At 42.6% G+C, this 18,698-nt stretch overlaps 1 protein-coding gene across 1 annotated transcript; it reads left to right on the top strand.

Moving 5' to 3' along the window:
* Window positions 1–3,666: 3,666 nt before the first annotated feature.
* LOC115074307 (zona pellucida-like domain-containing protein 1) lies at window positions 3,667–16,846 on the top strand. The gene is made up of 9 exons (XM_029573629.1): window positions 3,667–3,760; window positions 4,473–4,693; window positions 5,122–5,303; window positions 6,235–6,307; window positions 7,756–7,850; window positions 9,272–9,358; window positions 11,930–12,101; window positions 13,563–13,683; window positions 16,689–16,846. The coding sequence occupies exons 1-9, from the start codon at window positions 3,667–3,669 to the stop codon at window positions 16,844–16,846; spliced, it is 1,203 nt and encodes a 400-aa protein (XP_029429489.1).
* Window positions 16,847–18,698: the final 1,852 nt, after the last annotated feature.

Raw genomic sequence — 18,698 nt, forward strand, 5'->3', positions numbered from 1 at the left:
ATGGATTCACCAGAGGAAGATCCTGTCAGACAAATCTGATTGACTTTTTTGACTGGGTAACCAAGGAATTGGATCAAGGAAGAGCACTCGATATCATATACTTGGATTTCAGCAAACTTTTGATACGGTTCCGCACAGGAGACTGGTGAATAAAACGAGAAGCTTAGGAGTGAGTGCCGAGGTGGTGACCTGGATTGCAAATTGGTTGACGGACAGAAGACAATGTGTGATGGTAAATGGAACCTTCTCTGAAGAGAGAGCGGTTTTAAGTGGTGTGTACCGCAAGGATCGGTGTTGGGACCGGTCCTGTTCAATATCTTGTGAGCGACATTGCGGACGGGATAGAAGGTAAGGTTTGTCTTTTTGCGGATGACACTAAGATCTGCAACAGAGTGGACACGCCGGAAGGAGTAGAGAGAATGAGACGAGATCTAAGGAAACTGGAAGAGTGGTCGAAGATATGGCAGCTGAGATTCAATGCCAAGAAGTGCAAAGTCATGCATATAGGGAGTGGAAATCCGAATGAACTGTATTCGATGGGGGGGGGGGGGGGGGGAAGGCTGATGTGCACGGAGCAGGAGAGGGACCTTGGGGTGATAGTGTCTAATGATCTGAAGTCGGCGAAACAATGTGACAAGGCGATAGCTAAAGCCAGAAGAATGCTGGGCTGCATAGAGAGAGGAATATCGAGTAAGAAAAGGGAAGTGATTATTCCCTTGTACAGGTCCTTGGTGAGGCCTCACCTGGAGTACTGTGTTCAGTTCTGGAGACCATATCTTCAAAAGACAAAGACAAGATGGAGGCGGTACAGAGAAGGGCGACCAGGAAGGTGGAGGATCTTCATCGGATGACGTACAAGGAGAGATTGAAGAATCTAAATATGTACACCCTGGAGGAAAGGAGGAGCAGAGGTGATATGATACAGACTTTCAGATACTTGAAAGGTGTTAATGATCCAAAGACAACGACAAACCTTTTCCGTAGGAAAAAAATCAGCAGAACCAGGGGTCACGATTTGAAGCTCCAGGGAGGAAGATTCAGAACCAATGTCAGGAAGTATTTCTTCACGGAGAGGGTGGTGGATGCCTGGAATGCCCTTCCAGAGGATGTGGTGAAGACCAGAACTGTGAAGGACTTCAAAGGGGCGTGGGATAAACACTGTGGATCCATAAAGTCAAGAGGCCGCCAATGAAGAGTGGGTGACTCGCCAGAATGATGGCTACTGCCTGGAGACAATACCCTTATTAAATAAACATACACATGCTTACTGTGACTCCAACATTGCTCTAAGCTTCAACAGCAAGAGGAAATGTGGAAAAAAGGATTCACACTCACAAAGAGGGGAGTAGCTGGCTTGTTACGGCGGTTACTACCCCAAATCAAATAAGCCTGATACTTCACTTTCAATGCATATACAGCATAGTTCTCTGCTTCAACGGCAGGGGAGAAGAAAAACTGATACTTCACACATCCAGCAGAGCTCTCTGCTTCAACGGCAGGGGAGAAGAAAAGAGGGTTCGCACTCACAAAGCGGGGAGTAGCTGGTTTGTTACGGCGGTTACTACCCCAAACCAAATGTGCCTGATACTTCACTTTCGATGCATATCCAGCATGGCTCTCTGCTTCAACAGCATGGGAGAAGACTGATACTTCACGCATATCCAGCATAGCTCTCTGCTTCAACGGCAGGGGAGAAAAAAAGAAAACTGATACTTCACACATCCAGCAGAGCTCTCTGCTTCAACAGCATGGGAGAAGACTGATACTTCACGCATATCCAGCATAGCTCTCTGCTTCAACGGCAGGGGAGAAAAAAAGAAAACTGATACTTCACGCATATCCAGCATAGCTCCCTGCTTCAACGGCAGGGGAGAAGAAAACAACCAATAAGGGCTGTATAACATAGTCTGGGTAAAACAAATAAGCATGGGTGTAGCTTGCTTATTGCGGCGGCTACTACCCCTAACTAATCAAGCTAGATATTTCACTTGGATGCAGCTCCATCACTGCTCTCTACATTAAAGGTGGGGGTGGAAGGGAAATAGAACCAAGAGCTAAGAGAAACAGATAAGTATGAGAGAAAAAATGTGTGAAGCTTGCTGGGCAGACTGGATAGGCCATTTGGTCTTCTTCTGCCGTCATTTCTATGTTTCTATGTTTCCCCCTTGCTAAATTCTTCTCTTTCCCAGCATCCCCACCCTGAACTCGAATGGCAGTGCTTCTGGTCTTGTTATAGTGGCCCTGGCCCTGTCGCTACAGCTCTGACCTGAGTGCAGCAGGGCCTGCAAGCCCTCGCACACTGACATGTCCTGTGACAACCCTACCCCTTTCATGAGTTTCCCTAGTAATTGGAAGCCCTTGTGGAAGAGGAAACGGGGCCACCACTGGGCCTGTAAGTATGAGGGGCTCACAGGCCCTGTGCTCACTTTTCTGGCTGGATTTGCTGCTGCTGTGGGGCCAGCACCATTCTACAAACTCAGGCTTGGATTTTCTAAGCTACCGCGGCTTCCTGAATCGTGCGGTACAGGGGGGCGGGGGCGAAGCGGGGGAGCGGACCTGCGAAAGCCGGCAGCGATCGCACCTCGGCGGTGCGATCTGCTGCCGGCTTTCGCACCCAATAGCGCCATCATAAAAGGTGGTGCTGTTGGGCACGAAATTGGCAGTGAAAAGGCTCCTTAACTTTTCACTGTCCGAGATGTCTTCACGGCGTCCGCCCCGGTGCCGCCTTGACTCCTCCTGTTTCCGGTCTTGACGCCGCCCCCATTTATTGATCGCACGCAAAAAGGGACTTTTCGCGTGCAAAATGTCCCCTTTTGCATGTGATCGCTTTGGAAAATGACCCCCTTAGTTAGCAGCGCCATGGCAGCAAGCCTGGCTGACAGCAGGGCAGCAGTGGTGCCTGTTTACAGAGGAGTAAGTCACTCCATTACTGTCCTGCCACTCCTTATAAGGAAGGAATTAGCAAAGTTAAGTTCACGTATCTTGATGATATTAAAGTCATCAGGGTTTTATTACCCCTGCCTGGCAGCACTGTACTCCACCTTACTGGCTTATGTCTTACGTAAGCAGTTTAGCAACCCAAGGCTATCTATCGAACATTATTCTGGGAAGCAGATCAACCTTCTGCCTGCCTTACCTGCATCATCTCATCTAACGGGTGACAAAGGCAGGGACCGGCACTGAAATTCAAGCTCACGTTTTGCCCTCCAGTTAGACATCAATCCTCATTCAGCAAATCACTTCTTAATCATCCAGTTCGTATAAATACTTATGAGTGCAAGTAGAGTCCTTGAAGATACGGACCATTCCAGAAACTCAGATTCAGGTAATATCGTTACTGTCTTTGCACACATTCTGTGCACGAGTGCCTTATATGAACCAGGTAATTTACAGAGATTACCAGAGACCAAGGATCATTAATTGCCCCTTTCTCCAGTTGCATATTCTTTAAGAGGCCTTTGCAGTGGGGGCTCTGAAAATGAGATTCTGTTACTTTCCTAAAAACCTGAGAGATTAAGATTGTGCCTGGTTGAAGAATGAGGCTCATTCCTGTCATGGTATCCACAGGACAAACTCAACAGAAGACCCCTCCCTCCCCCCCCCCCCCCACCCCAAGAGATTTCCCCGTTTAATGAATTTTGCTTTCCAGATTTCCGTGCACAGAAGATGCTTGCGGTTTGCGTTCTGCTGCTCGCTGCGCTCACCCAGCAGTGTACTGGGGACGCGTACAACTGCTCCAGTGCCTACAGCAGATACCCGGGCAAGTACAGCAAGTTCATTTAAACACAGAAAAACATAGATATTGCTAGATGAGTACCCAGCCTGCCCTTTTATCAAATGCACCAAATGTGTGGAGAATCAATGTGGGGTAACTGGCAGGTTATTCTTGAGAGTGAGGAGGGAAGGGATTTTTAAATTTTAATTAAATTTTTTTTTTTTTTTTTGCAACTCCAAGGTTGTTAGGGGCTTCACTGTACACAAGAGGTCTGACTGTCATTTTACATTTCGTAAGTGGAAAGGTTACAGATATCCATATTTGTAAAAATTCTCTTGGCATTTGAAAGTTGAAATAATAATAAAAATATGGTCATTTTTAAAGAAAAATAGAGAATTCTTACAAGCCAATTGTTTCCCTTTCTTATTTTTGGACATTCTGCGTGGTTAAAATTAATTCCAAAAAAAGATGTTGAAATCATTCCTGGATTTAAAAAAACTGTTACAGTAGCTCTGAGGTGCTATAAAATTATAAATAGTTGGTACAGTGTCTTAAGATTGTAAAAGATTTGAATGTTGTGAAGCCATCTTCTTTTAGAAAGAGTAATTTCCCCCAGCATATTAATCCTTTGATTAATAAAGGGCTTTACGATGATCTCTGAGAGGGGTCACTTACATGCCCGGAAAGCCAGCCTTGCAATAAAGCAGGTAAGGAAGAGAAAGTCTAACGTCCTTATTTGTCTGCATTTTGTCTCCAGCAAACAGTGACATAGCTGTTACCTGTGGACCAACTAGCATGTTCCTGTCCATAAACCTCTGCCCAGTTGTGTATGCAAACTTTGACCCTTTGCTGCTTGCCCTGAATGGCATTCACAACCAGACTAACTGCGGGGGCACACTGGACAATAGCACCGACCCTCCGGTCATGACCTTTACTCTTCCCTTGAATAATACGGCCTGCGGCAACTCTGTCATCCAAGTACGTAATGGCATCCGCTCTCAGAGGAAGCATGACAGTAAGTCCTAGTGAGCGCCTCCTGAGCAGGGCTGCAGGTTCCCGCTGGACAGTGCTCTTGCGCCTTGACTGTCCAGTAGACGTCTCACATGCTGCCCTGGTACTGTGGATGCTGTAATTGAGGGGAGTACCAAGAAGAATATTCTTAAATATCTTGTACACAGATCTTGTGTTATTGCACCAGACTTGCTAGGAATGCTGTAAGCTGCCTTCAGCATTATTTGGAAAGGCGGACTGAAATTCCCAATTATTATTATTATAGCAAGTTAAGCAAGTTTTTTGTTTTCAATAGTTGCGGCTATGAAATAATCAAATAATAAATTTGGGTAAAAAATATATTTTATATTTAGGTGCCACTATCTTACAGCTGTTCCTTTGTGTTTCAGACTGAGCAAAACATAGGCAGTGGAGTGTTCAGTGACTATTCTGTTGTCCAAACCGTGGTCATTTCTGGGTTCGTTGACACTCCGGCATTATCAGAAGGTGGACTGATCAGCTACAGCACCAACTTGTATTACAATTTCTCCTGCCGTTATCCCCTGCAATACCTGCTCAACAACACCCTGATCCAAACGTAAGTTGGGATGTTGACCGAGCATCTTTCCTTGGTCTGCTGTGATGGTGGAGCCACATTGAGAACTATTGCCGGTGTCACAAAATCTCCCATCCTTGCTTTCTCTTGTATGTTGTCATGTGATGTTGTCTGCAAATATTAGCTATTTTTAAAAAAAATTTCTTGATACCAACAAAGATTTATTATTTTTTTCTGTTTTCCAATGTACTTCAATTTCCACATTTCACAGTTTGTTTCTTTACCTAAAATAACAAATGGTTTGCTTTAGGTTTATTGACATCACAGTGGTTAGCTGGCAATCTGGTTCTGAATAGTTTGCTTCTGCACAATTAGTATCTAATCATGCATTTTTAATCTTTCATGGTGCTGGTGTGCTTCTTGGCGCTTTTATTTATTTATTTTTTAAATAGCAAATTGACAGATTTCCTCCAGTGCTCGCAGACAAGTCGTGGTCTGGTCATGGACTCCTCTGATATAGAAAAGCCAAAATTTTACAGCCTTCTTTTAGAGTTATGGGTGCCATGATTTCTAGAGATGTGCATTCGTTTTTCCCGAATTGGAAAATTTCAACAAAATTGTCCAATTCGGCATGTTTCGGGGAGCCCGAAAAACGATCGGGATTTTCCCATTTTTTCGCAAAAATTCGTTTTTTGGATTTGTGCGTGCTAACTCCCCGTTAGCGCGCACTAACAAAAAGTAACAAAATCTAATGGTTTTTGTTAGTGCGCGCTAACGGGGAGTTAGAGCGCACTAACTAAAAAAAAAATGATTTTTCGCGAAAAAAAAAAGACCCAAACCGCAAAAAAACCCGACATTTCCCGTGGTGGCTGAAAAATGACACGAACACAAAAACGATTCACATCTCTCTTTCTGTAATGCCTCTAACCAAACCTGATCTGTGATCTGATGCACCACTCTTCCTGCTTTATAGGTCTTCAGCCGCATTAGCCGTCAACACCAACAATGGCAGCTTTCTCAGTACCCTCAGAATGAGCTTGTTCTCTGTAAGTGTAAAAGCTTTCCTATCTCACCACTTTTCAAGTTTTGAAACAAAAATGTCTTAAAAATAATTATGTAGTAATTTTGCATGGGGACTGATATTAAAGTGTAGGGTACCTTTGGGTGCTGAGATACAGGGTTAAAAGATTAACAGAGTGACTATGTAGAGCCTGAGGTATCTGGTTGGCTGAAGCAGAGGGCCTTCACTCACTAGCTGCTTAGAATCATGAAAGTAACACAATCCCCAGCACACGCGTATTTTATAGAAACAATATTTCATTCAGAATAACAGCAGTCCCTTCCTGACCATGTATTTACTGTCAGTTAATACCCTGCTTGAATTACAGGCCTGAGGCAAAACTCCTTCAAACAAACCAATAAATGCACTCTTTGTTAGAAATTTTTGCTTCAAGAGCAGAAAGAAAGTCGATAAAATTGAAAGCTTGGTGAGGAGTACTTGTGCTAATTCAAGCCCTTTTTGTGTCTGTTACCATATGTCCAATATAACATATTCACACAGGTATTTCTCTGCTCAAATGTAGTGGTGATGGGAGGGACACAGTTTAGCTGGATTTTTTGTCTTTCTCAAACGTAAAAGAAATATTGGAAATAACATAAAACACACACCTGGAATATACAGTAACCAGTCCACAAGGTGTCATTACAGTTGCGTTGACACCAGGCAATGTGCAGGACCATGTATAAACGTGAATTGGTTTTCTAAATACCTAACATGAATCCACCGGCACTGCTTTTTTTTTTTTTTTAAGAAAGCTAGAAGTGATTTGTATTACTGCAGTAATTTTACTCCTTGGTGTGGTCTTTGGAGTGAGTCAGATTCTGAGGGCCCAGTGGGGTTCTGTTATGATTGTGAAGGGGGACGTCAACAGCAAAGAGTTTTGTATGACCATAGGTTCTGAAATCGGTTTTAGAAACCTTAAAAAAAAAAAAGCCATCATGAATTGAATCCACTGAAATTGTTAAGAATTCATTTTATAGTCCTTCAGACCCTTGATGGTGGTGGCATTTCATACGATACGAATAATTCAGCAAGGATGAGTCTAAAGGTGGTGGTGGTGCAGTCTCTCAGTGGAAGTAGAGGGGGCCTGGGGCAGGAACAGAGGATCCGTAGCAATGATAATTAAGGAAAAAGCTAGAAATCGCATCGGGCCATTAGGGTATGCGGTATTGCAGTATTTAGGGGAGATGTGTAGACTGCTTGGGCCTGATGATCTTTATCTGTACTCATGTTCTTTTCTTGTTAAATTTTAATTAAACTTCTTTAGTTTGATTGGTCAGCTAGAGTGTCCTTTGTTTCACCAGTGGTTATGACAGAACAATGTCATTTGTTGTCTTTTCTGATTACTTTTAATCCTTTCTTTGTCATATATGATGTTGTGTTTTGCTGTGTTCACACTGTACGCTGTAAGTCACCAGTTTGAATTGTTTAAAGGATTCAGCCTTCTCTAGTGAGATGCCAACAAATGGAACCATTCTTCCTCTGAAGACCACAGTTTATGTCCAAGTTAATGTCACTAATCTAACCAAGTAAGTTTTGCCATTGCTTGACTTAATCCTTAAGTGTTAAATAATAACTCTATCTACATTTCGAGTAGAATAATGCTATGAGCCTACTTCTGGGTTACACATTTCTGATTTCCATGGCTAGGTGAGCTAAGCTAGTTATAGCACATACTATAGCACATACTGATGCCTAATGTTGCCAGTCATGTGCTCTGAGTGACAGATCATCTTTTATTAACCCCGGCAATTTCTTGCTGTTTTGGGCTTCCTGCTTAGTTGGAATCAGGTCTAGAAAATGGCACCATAAGCCCTCGTTTGTAACTCTCCGGGATCTGAGGATCTTTTCCCCTATTCTCATATTTCCATCCAACATACTTTAGCCCAATCATTGCGGCAATAGTCCTCAGACGGGAGCCCATGCACCAGCGCTCGTGTCAGAGCTTTGCAATCAGGAGCCCTAAATCCAGCTGCTCTGCGTGTCTCCATTATGCAAGGACCATGATTCCCCCCCACTAAGGGGTTGTGAATGCTGCCTCTGTGGCATCCCTTGCCCTGGCTGAGTCAGGGAGCAGAAGACCTGAGCTGGAAATGGAGCCCACATCTCCTCTGCATGACAATATCCAGCTCTGCCACTAGGCTGGCCACCGAAACGTGGTCTTAAGCAGGAAACTCTGGTGGTCTAGTTTTCAGAATATCCATAATGAATGTGCAAGAGCTATACTTACCTACACTGCCTCCATGGTATACAAATGTATCCCATGCATATTCATTGTGGATATCCTAAAAACCCGACCTGTTTGTGGCACTTGAGACCAGAGATGGTTACCCCTGATCTAGAGCTTTTGACTGAAAATGATTTGACTGGTGCAATGGTTCCCAAACCTGTCCTAGTGACCCCACAGCCACAGTCAGGTTTTCAGGATATCCACAATGAATATGCATGAAATATATTTGCATGTTCTGCCTCCATTATACGTAGATGTATCCCATGCATATTCATTGTGGATATCCTGAAAACCAGATCTGTTTATGGCTCTTCAGAGGGGAATTGCCTATCCCTGGTCTTAAGTGCATGCTTCATAGCTCATAAAGGATTTCACTGTTGGGCAGTCTAATAATCCTTCAGTGTTCAAATACCTTATGTAGATGTACTTTACAGCATGACAGTATCTCCCAAAGAAACACATAGAGTTAGAGAATAAAAGTGAGACACCAGCTTAATTTGTCATATCGTCTGGCTCATGGTGGATACTTTCCATGTTCTCAGGTGACATAGCTCCTACTAGATATAGCCTCTTTGACTCACAGACTTCACCTGGAGACCTGCAGGACCCAAATGGTTGGCTTCAATGCTGCTCTGTTTGCATTCCCTGCCTACCAGTATTACATGTAATTTGATGTAAAAGATGCTGCAGAGATATCAAATAATGATTTTTCTTTCATAGCTTTAATGTGCTGTTGGCTGAGTGCTTTGCAACCCCATCACCAGTGATTACCACCATACCAGCCGAGAGATACAGCTTTTTAACGGGGTACTGTACTTTCTATGTTAAAACCTGACTGTGAGACGTGTTTTTAATCTTTTATCTTTATCTCAAAATCTATATCTCTATACCTTCATCTTCTTCCCATCTGTTTATCTACCTCTGTCTATCCTGCCATCCTTCCTATCATAAATGACAAAAAAGAAAATCAATACACACATGAATCATTCAGAAAACTTTTGGAAACAGGAGAGAATATTTATTTATTTATAAAGTTTTATATATCGTCGTTTAGAGAGGTTCCATCAAATCTAGGGAACTGAGCAACACTCTTAGTACAGTTCTAGTGCAGTTCATTTTGGTTCTGATTTTGAAAAGCATTTACATGCATAAACCACAGTTTTACTCATGTGCTTTTGGAAATTGCCGCGAGGGTGTGTTGTTGTGGGCATAAAGGAACGTATGGATACAGTTCCTTGCGTGCTTGTACGTTCTTTGGAAAGAGGTGCTCGGGGGGGGGGGGGGGGGAACGATGGAGTTTGGATACCATTTATGCACAGGTGTTTGATTTTTGAAAGTGTGCACGCGAATCTACTCGCAGACACTCCCACCCGCTAACGAGCAATTGTAATTGTGTGCGTGCCTGCCACGCTTATCTATATATTTATTTAATTTATTTATTTAATATTTATTTCTATACCGGACTTCACGAATAGAATTCACATCAGGCCGGTTTACATGGAACTTAGGGGATAAACAAGTGTAACCAAGAACAAGAAGGCTGAAACAAGCAAAGTTACATAAAACAAGGGCATTGAACTTGGGGGCTAGAGTAGCCAGGAAGAAAGGCAGAGCGGAATTAGCAACAAATAAATAATATAAAACGGGTTATGAGATTAGTAATTATCTCATTCCTTGGGCTGAGGAAAAGCCACGTCTTCAGTTTTCTTCGAAAGGTATGAAGGCAAGGTTCCAGTCTTAGGTCGGTCGGTAGTCTGTTCCAGAGGACAGGGCCTGCTGTGGAGAAGGAACGATCTTTGGTGGTTTTTAGACGGGTGTATTTTGTGGGTGGGACTTGAAGGGTTCCTTTATAAGCTTCTCTGATGGGTCTTTTGGACGAGCGGTGTTTGAGAGGGTTCTGAAGGTCTAGTGTGAGCTGTTGGTGAATAGATTTGTGGATTATAGTGAGAGCTTTATATAGAATTCTATATTTTATTGGCAGCCAATGTAGGTTTTGAAGGATGGGGGTAATGTGAGCACGGCCTTAGAGCTAAAATCTGTGGATATTTTGTGTCCGCAGCCTTTAGCCCTATCCAGACCACTGAACATTACCCTCCCCAGAATTTAATAGAACGGGTATGGAGTGGGCTTGTCAGGCACAGGTGAACCAACCTGAAATGACAACATGGTGAGGAGCTTGCTCCAGAATGATTTTCCCTCTAGGCAGCCCAGCACATAGAGGGGATAATGTTGTAGTGACCTGCATAAGTTAATCGGCACGTTATGTGCGTAATTTACAGTAATTGTCACTAGGAAAAGTAGGTGCAAAGTTTCCCTTTGGAAATTATCCCACCAGCACTACCTAAACACGTGCTCCTGCTGAAACGTCCGCATAAATTCACCGAGATAATGCCAAGCAGAAACTTGTGAAAATTTAAAAAAATATGTGTGTAAGTGCAAACCCCCTCCCCTCCTCCATTCCCAGGACAGCTAAACTTATGTGCAAACCGGCACACACACACGTAAGTGTACCCACATATTTGGAGGGTAATTGTGGAAAAGGCCATTTCTGTGGATAAAACAATGTTTTTACCCACAGAAATGCTCTTGAAAATGACCCTCTTCCTGCATTTTTTTTTTTTAAAGTGTAGCCATCACCATTAAACTCTCTGGAACTTTTCACTTTAGGAATCAGCGAGGAAGCTCTTAATATTCACTCTCTGTTCTGTTCTAATTGTACCCAACCTTAATTAGTGTCTGATATGCTATTGTAGTTGACCTTGGCGATTTAAAAACATTTTTTTTTTTTTTTGCTGAAAATGGTCAGCAGCAAAATTCATCATATTGGAGGCAGTGTTCATGTTTGCCTGCATTGCTGTAAAGTCCTGGGTACAATCACTTTCCAATGGGAAAGGGTGAGCACGATTTCCCCTTAAAAATTGTAGCTGCAGACCTTTGCACTTGCTTATTTTTGTGGCTACTTTCTCCATGTAAAACAACACGTGCAGATTTGAAAATGTAATCTGCATGCGTTATTTCCCTCCACCCCTCAGGAACGCCTGCTCGGGATGTAGGTAGAAGTGGGTGGTGATGCTGATTCCTGTGCCTACTTTTAACCAGCTAAGTTAAGGGCCAGGGAATTTTCTGAGAGCCAACTTCCCTGGCAAAAATAAGATGTCCTGCACTACATTTCCTCCTTATGTCAAATTGGAACAAATTCTTAATAAGTTAAGACCCCTCCCCCCTCCAAGGATCAAGGTTCAGTGCCCTTCTCTTGGTTTCAGGCCATGGTATGGAGTATTTTTGAGCCAAGTCCTCTGACTGTCACTTCCCACGTAGCAGTGCATAGCATGAACGCCACAACGTGCCACTCACTAATAGGATTTTATATTTGGACAGATGCAATGTAAACAATAAGACCACGGTGATTGCCAACGGGAACGGCACGACTGCACGCTTCAGCTTTGAAACTTTCAGATTTCTGCAGCACAGTGGTCAGAAGACGTCCAGCATCTACCTCCACTGCATTACCAGACTCTGCCAGCCGGACGTCTGCACGCAGACCCTGAACGTATGTCTAACTGCATCGTAGCCTCCTCTTGGGTGTTTTTTGTGCATCTGTTGTTGGTAGCAGCACATCGCTCCTCAAATATTCCCAAATCAACATGTTTCTTTTCAGAGATGAATTACTAGCACTCATTTTTGTGTAGGCTAGATTAAAAAAAATAGTGCTTATGCTCCGAGTTTGATTCATATCCATGAATCATTTAAGTTTTCTTTTATTTTTTTTTTTAAGCAGGAAGTGTGAGGGATAAGTGTGAGTTAGATACATGTGGCCTAAGAGGATGAACATAGGACTTCCTTTCTTCAGGAACAGGCTGATCCAGTCCTGGTTTTGGCTCATTGCATGGAAGGACTTATTATGCTGTTTTTCTTAGGGAAAGGAAAGTTTAAAACTAAGCATCGCTACACATAATGGGATAGAAGTAGGACTGGCTCATCCTGTCCGTAATGGTGGGAGCCATCTGGTAATCCATATGTTTAATCATGAGTAGCTCGCACAAACATCTGAGAGTGAGAGAGGTCCCTTGTTTCAGGCTTCCTGCATAAACCTGGTTCTTTCCAGAATGTTCTTTGCATGGCATATTGCTCTGTTCTATCACATGACCAACCTCTGAATAATAGGAAGGTGCTGTCATTTGAAAATGACAGAGCAACAGCAACGAAACTTATGCTTTCACTTTGCGTTTTGGGTTAGGAATGGCAAAAAAAAACCAACCGAAAAAAGTTTTATTTTTTTAAATTTTAGTGCACACTAATGATTTTAACACATACTAAAACCAACAAACAAACAAAAAAGAAAAAACAAACAAACAATAAAATGAAACAAATCTAAAAAAGATTGTTTTCGCTGAATACCACTACTGAATAATTAGAATAGGATGTACAGCCCAAGAGGATGGATTTGCTACGGTCAAGCACACATGTAAAAGCAAAGGGAAACAAGGTAAGCTATCAAAGGATCCCTGGCAGAGGCAGTGCTTCTTCAGACAATCACTGTTAAAGTCTTGTCTAGTGGCCAAGAAAGAGAATGTTCTTATACTGTGCAGATCCTCACTACGGATCGTGCACTAGCTAAACCTAACAATCAAGAACTCAGCCACTGCTGTAGCATTTCCTTCCTTTTCCTTTGATTTACTGGAGGAGGGGTGGTGGTCAAAAGCAGCCCTTTAGTAAGCATCATGAAAAAAAGAGATAGTGGTAAAGGAAAATAAGCTCTTTGTTTTGGGAAACTGAACTCTGTCCTCTAAGGGCAGCCTTGAATGGTTTTGGCCACACAGTCAGAATCTGTTGCAAGAGATTTTTTTGGTTCGTACCTTACTGTTCATGAGGAGGATAGTTGATGTTATATAGAGGGACTGCAGTGCTTATATGTACTTCTGGTTTAATATTTCTGTGTTTTGTTTCTCAATACAATTGATCAGAGCCCAAGACCACTGGCCCAATTAATGATTTGCTTTCTTTTAAATAGTCGTGCAATAATAATAGCACAAGGAGAAGAAGAGAGGCCAATGCAGCCAAACCCATCACTTCCCCAGGCTCTTCTAATTCAGTCACTGTTTCTTCTGGACCCATTTATACTGGTGATGAAGGTAACAATGTTGGAATCCCACTTGCCGTAGTGATACAGTTGTTTATTTTCTTGCTGGATGCCGAAAAGCTGACAGGTTGTGTGCATCGTGTGCTCTTGAGAGGTTCACCTCTTTGATGAAAGGGTTCGGAGAGGCAGTTAATAGCACCAGTGAGCAGTTAACATGGGGGAGGGCACTGTGGCATTTGCTATTTTTGGAGATGGGTTGGGAACCTGGTGCAGAAAGATGTGAGGTTACGTTGAGGTCCATATTCAAAAGCCATTTAGATGGATAACATAATAGTTATCTGTCTAAATTGCTTACCTGGCTATATTCAGCCTTTTTCAGGATAAATTCTAGCCAGCTAATAAGTTAGGGAACTAGAATTTAGCCAGATAAGTTAGGGGTGGTCCAGGGGCATAACTGGGAAGAGTTGAGTCAGCTGGCTAAGTTAATTGGCTAACTCCAATATTCAGAGTTAGCCAGATGACTTAACCGGCTAAGTGTGCTCAAGTCAAAGAGCTGTCCTAAAGTCAGCCGGCTGCAGTTATTCGGCTAACTAATTAAGGGCCTCATTTTCTAAAGTATCGCAGGCCTGAGATACTTTAGGGAATGAGGGGCAGGGGGCCGAAACGGGGAGTGGTCCTGCGCTAACTGGCAGCGATCGCACCGCCGTGGTGCGATCGCTGCCGGTTTCGCACCCAATACGCCACCGTAGAAGGTGTAGCTATTGGGCACGAACTAGGTCGCGAAAAGAGCCTTACCTTTTCGTCGTCCGCGGCGTCTTCGCGGAATCATCCCCGGTGACGCCCCGTACCTCCTCCTCTTCCGGGGGCCGACTCCGCCCCCATCTTGGTATCGCACGCAATAAGGGACTTTTCGCGTGCGAAACTTCCCTTATCGTGTGCGATCCGTCTGGAAAATAAGGCCCTAAGATAGCCAGCTAAATTCAATAGTGTGGTTGCATTGTTGAATATACCTCCAAATTTTGCCAGATAAGTTTCTCTGGTTAACTTCGCTATCTGGACTGTGTCTGAATATAGAGCTCATTAGGATTAACTTTTGTATTGGGAAGGAGGAGTTGGAGCCAGGAGAGAAGACACCAAGAGGACTCAACGTAAGGTTTTCAAAGCAGAGTGAGCCTGCTTTAGTTGTGTAACATATGTGAAGGTGAAAAGCTTAAGATCAGAAGCAGTTTTCAAGAAGACTGTGCCTGAACTTTGAATTCTGTTTGTTCCATGGACGTACCCCAAGTGATTTTGATTAGCAAATTGGTGCACATACAGACACCAAGTCCATATTTCCACACTGTGACTTTTTTTTTTAATAGCACTGGGGAAGGGGGTCCATAAAATTAGAACCACTGTCGGCTGCCATAGATGGTAATTGCAGGCACCTGAAGTATTAAGACTCTTAGTAAACAGAGCTGATGCTCCCTTGGAGAGGCACTGACTAGGGCTGGCAGTGCAGTTCAGTATCTGGGACGCAGAGCTTTGAAATCTGGAGATCAGTTCAAAATTAGATTGTAAGCCCTATGGAGAGAGGGAAATACCTCTAGTACCTGAATGTAATCCGCATTGATGTACACTTTGAAGTGCTGAAAAGCGGAATATAAAAATCAAAATAAACGAATAAATCTGAGTTCTGATCTCACTTCCATCAGTCAGTGTGGCCTTCAGCAAGTTACCCAACCTGTCCCAGTTCTCACATTAACCCTTTAGGACAGAGACCCTGTAACCCCATAGTTCTTTTATCCTGTCCCATGTCCTGTAAAGCCAATGCTCTATTCTTTGAATGATGTCCTATTATTATTCCATTTTATTTATCTTTTGGTTATGTTTTTTTCCCCTACAGATCGAAACCCTGCAGTTTCCAGTGGGTTAACTGGTTGTAAGTATTTAGTTTTGCTCCAGTTTCATCACAGTTAATAAAAAATAGCTGTTACTATATGAGATTATCAAGAAATGATATGTATCATGGCCTGGGAAAATTCGGGTTCTTATGGTGTATCTGATCCTGTTCTGGATTTATCAGGAATGAAAGGTCAAACAAATATTAACAAAAACCAGTTCTGATCAATGTGAACGTAACACTTATGATATGAGGTAGGCTGACAGCACACCTAGGTAGCCAATGAGTAGCTTATGGAATGGATAGTGACAATTTGGTCAATTCAGTGTCATTAACTCTTGAGCCCAAACAAGAGTCTTGAGCCCCCCAAGTTACTACCTCCTTGTTATATGTAACTTTCGCCTCTTGTTAAATGGTTGATTAAGTTCTACCCCTTGTTACATGTAAACTGATTTGATTTGAATTTATTCATGAAGGTCGGTATAGAAAAGTGTCAAATAAATAAATAAACAAACAAACAAGGGAATCAGTTCCAGTTATGATGCCGGGCTAGAGACATGAACATATACTGACTGGAAATCGGGTTGAGACTACCAGCTTATCTTACATAGGCTACCGGGTGCCTGCATGTCTAACTGGTTCCACTTTGAGTTGTCTCAGAGAACAGATCAACAGCTATGGCCATGCATGGCCAGTGTTAGACAGACGAGGTCCAGGGCAGAAACTAAGGAGTGGGCCCATCATTCTGCTTTTCCAAGGGGGCCCCTTGTGGTGCTGGGACAACGGACAATTGCTCTGCTTGTTCCTCCTTAAAACAGGCCCTGCAGCTACTATGCTTTTCAGGTAGTGCGATGCTGCCTGAGACCCAACAGCTGCCCGAACTTTCTTGTCAAAGAGATAAGTGACTTTTTTACTCCTCCATTTTTAAATACAGCTATACAATGAATTTTCTGGGCAGTTCCAGTTGGCAGGCTCAATGTCCGTTCTTTCAGAGCTCTAGAAATTGACTTCAGCAGGACCACAGGAAGTCACAATGTTGTCACCACTCTGAAAGAGTTATGACCCGCTCTTTATGCTTTTTTTTAGTCATAATCTTACTTAATTTTTTTTCCAACCAGATGTTGCTGCTAACATTTCCCAGGTCTACTGGTGACCTCATGCTCTTTCTTTTCCAGCTGCTGCTACCGAGGAGAAGCAGTTACAAAGCACTCTGACAGGACTCATCGTTGGCCTCGTCATCACTGCCATTCTTGGCACCTGCCTCATCGTCATAAGTGCATTCCTAATTAAAAAGTATCGTCTCAGGGGTTCCCAGTCATACAAGAGTGGCTGAGATGGTTTTGGCTTGAATGGAAGATGAGTAATCCATCTAAAGGCAGATATGTTGGCATGATGAATGTACAGAAACCACAAATAAGCTTCTTGGCTTGAAAGAGAAACATTATTCTAGGTTAACTATATTTCTATAAAGAATATATATATATATATATATATATATATATATATATATATATATATATATATATATATTTTTATTGCTGAACAATAAGTTGGGCAGCTTGGGCTTGGGTATAATCTTTAAAGAGTGATCTTATAAAATATTTTATATTTTTGATTAATTTAAATGATTTATATATAATATGAGAAAATATGTAAGTTCCCTTTTGGTTTAAAATCTAGGAAATGCTTCTTCAGGTATTCAGTATCAGGGGAGCCAGATATACTAAGGGCTTTCTCCCAGATTGCGTCTGTGGGGATAATACTTAGTATATTTGACCCTTAGCATTTACCGTAAAGTGGGATGAACACTATAAGCAACAGAGCCCTTTGAATTTGCTTTCTGGTGCTTCAGTTTCCTGCTTTTTCTCAGCCAGATGCTTTTACTGAAGATACAAAATAATGTGGGAGAGCACATCTCTCTCTCAGGATTACCAGGAAACCTTGTCTTAGTTTTATAACATTGTACATAGGGACTTGTAGTACTTATTTTTAGCACTTTCTTTTCTATAAAAAAAAAATCTATTCACTTTGATGGTAACATTCAAACAGGTGTGTGTGCGTCGGTATGCGCCCAGGGAAATGGCAATTTTATTACATTCGCACACATGTGTGCATATGTTATAAAATAGGCTAACTGTGTGCCCATGTGCGCCCTATTTTAAGTGGGCGCGTGCATGGGCACGCAAATCCTGATCCTACCAAGTAAATGTGGGAATTTTAAAAGGGTCGCATGCCCAGGCTATGGCCAGTTTTACCAGTTCATTCACCAGTTCACCCAGTTACCAGCTAGTTACTGCCAAACCCCCTAATTAGATAGCCTGCTTCTCCCCACTTGGCCCAGACCCCTTAAACCCCTCAGATCTCACTATCTTTTAATTTTTTTTAACTTACCCCATGTCCTTAGCAGAAGTAAAGATACGCGGCGTTAGACCTGGGCATGCGCCCAGGTGCGTAAAAAGATACGCGCTCATCTCTCAGTCCATCTCGGAATGTCCCTGCCTTGCCCCACCCCTTTCTGAGGACTTCCGAGTTGTGCGCGCTCCAGGAAATTCGCATGCATCTTAGCAGCTTTCAAAATTCGCTTGGTTCATGCGAGCTTGACATATTCACGCATCCCCTAATGAATGTACGCGTCAGGCATTTTAAATTCACCTTTTTGTCTGTCTATGTACACTCTCCCAAACCATTCAACTCACAGTAACCACATTTTCAGGATAGGTATATCTATATAAAAACTAGAAACTGAAATAATATTTTTCCAAAAAACTTATGGATCTAGCCCAAAATTGAAAAAAAGTGAGACTTTTTTTTTAAAAGAAAAAAAGGCACTCAATATGAATTGCTCTACATCTCTTTCCTTACTTGTTATTCAATCAAATCTATGTCTGTACTTGCAATGGGAGAAAGCCAAAATGGGCACGGAGTCATCTAATAAGCCTGATTTCCACATTATGACCCTTTCCTTATGTTAGTAGATGTTGGCAGATAAGGGCCAATTGATCCACCTCGTTTGCCCAGTTGCCCCTGCCTACTCTGCTCTAGCTCTGTTAAGCTCCAGCTGTTAAGTGTGATATGAGGAGCTCATTTTTTTCACACATGCTTTTAAACTAAAATGGTCATGACCATAACAAACTTCTTTCACCCAAACCAGAATGAGCAAGATTGGAATATGTAAGCTGAGGTCA

The sequence above is a fragment of the Rhinatrema bivittatum genome, chromosome 12 (genome assembly GCF_901001135.1).
Source record: "Rhinatrema bivittatum chromosome 12, aRhiBiv1.1, whole genome shotgun sequence".
In the NCBI taxonomy this organism is placed as follows: domain Eukaryota; kingdom Metazoa; phylum Chordata; class Amphibia; order Gymnophiona; family Rhinatrematidae; genus Rhinatrema; species Rhinatrema bivittatum.

Coding starts and splice junctions, on each gene's coding strand:
- LOC115074307 (XM_029573629.1), top strand. CDS start 3,667: ATGCTTGCGGTTTGCGTTCTGCTGCTCGCTGCGCTCACCCAGCAGTGT. Junction 3,761..4,472: donor TGCCTACAGCAGATACCCGG/GCAAGTACAGCA, acceptor TTTTGTCTCCAG/CAAACAGTGACATAGCTGTT. Junction 13,684..16,688: donor CATTTATACTGGTGATGAAG/GTAACAATGTTG, acceptor TTTCTTTTCCAG/CTGCTGCTACCGAGGAGAAG.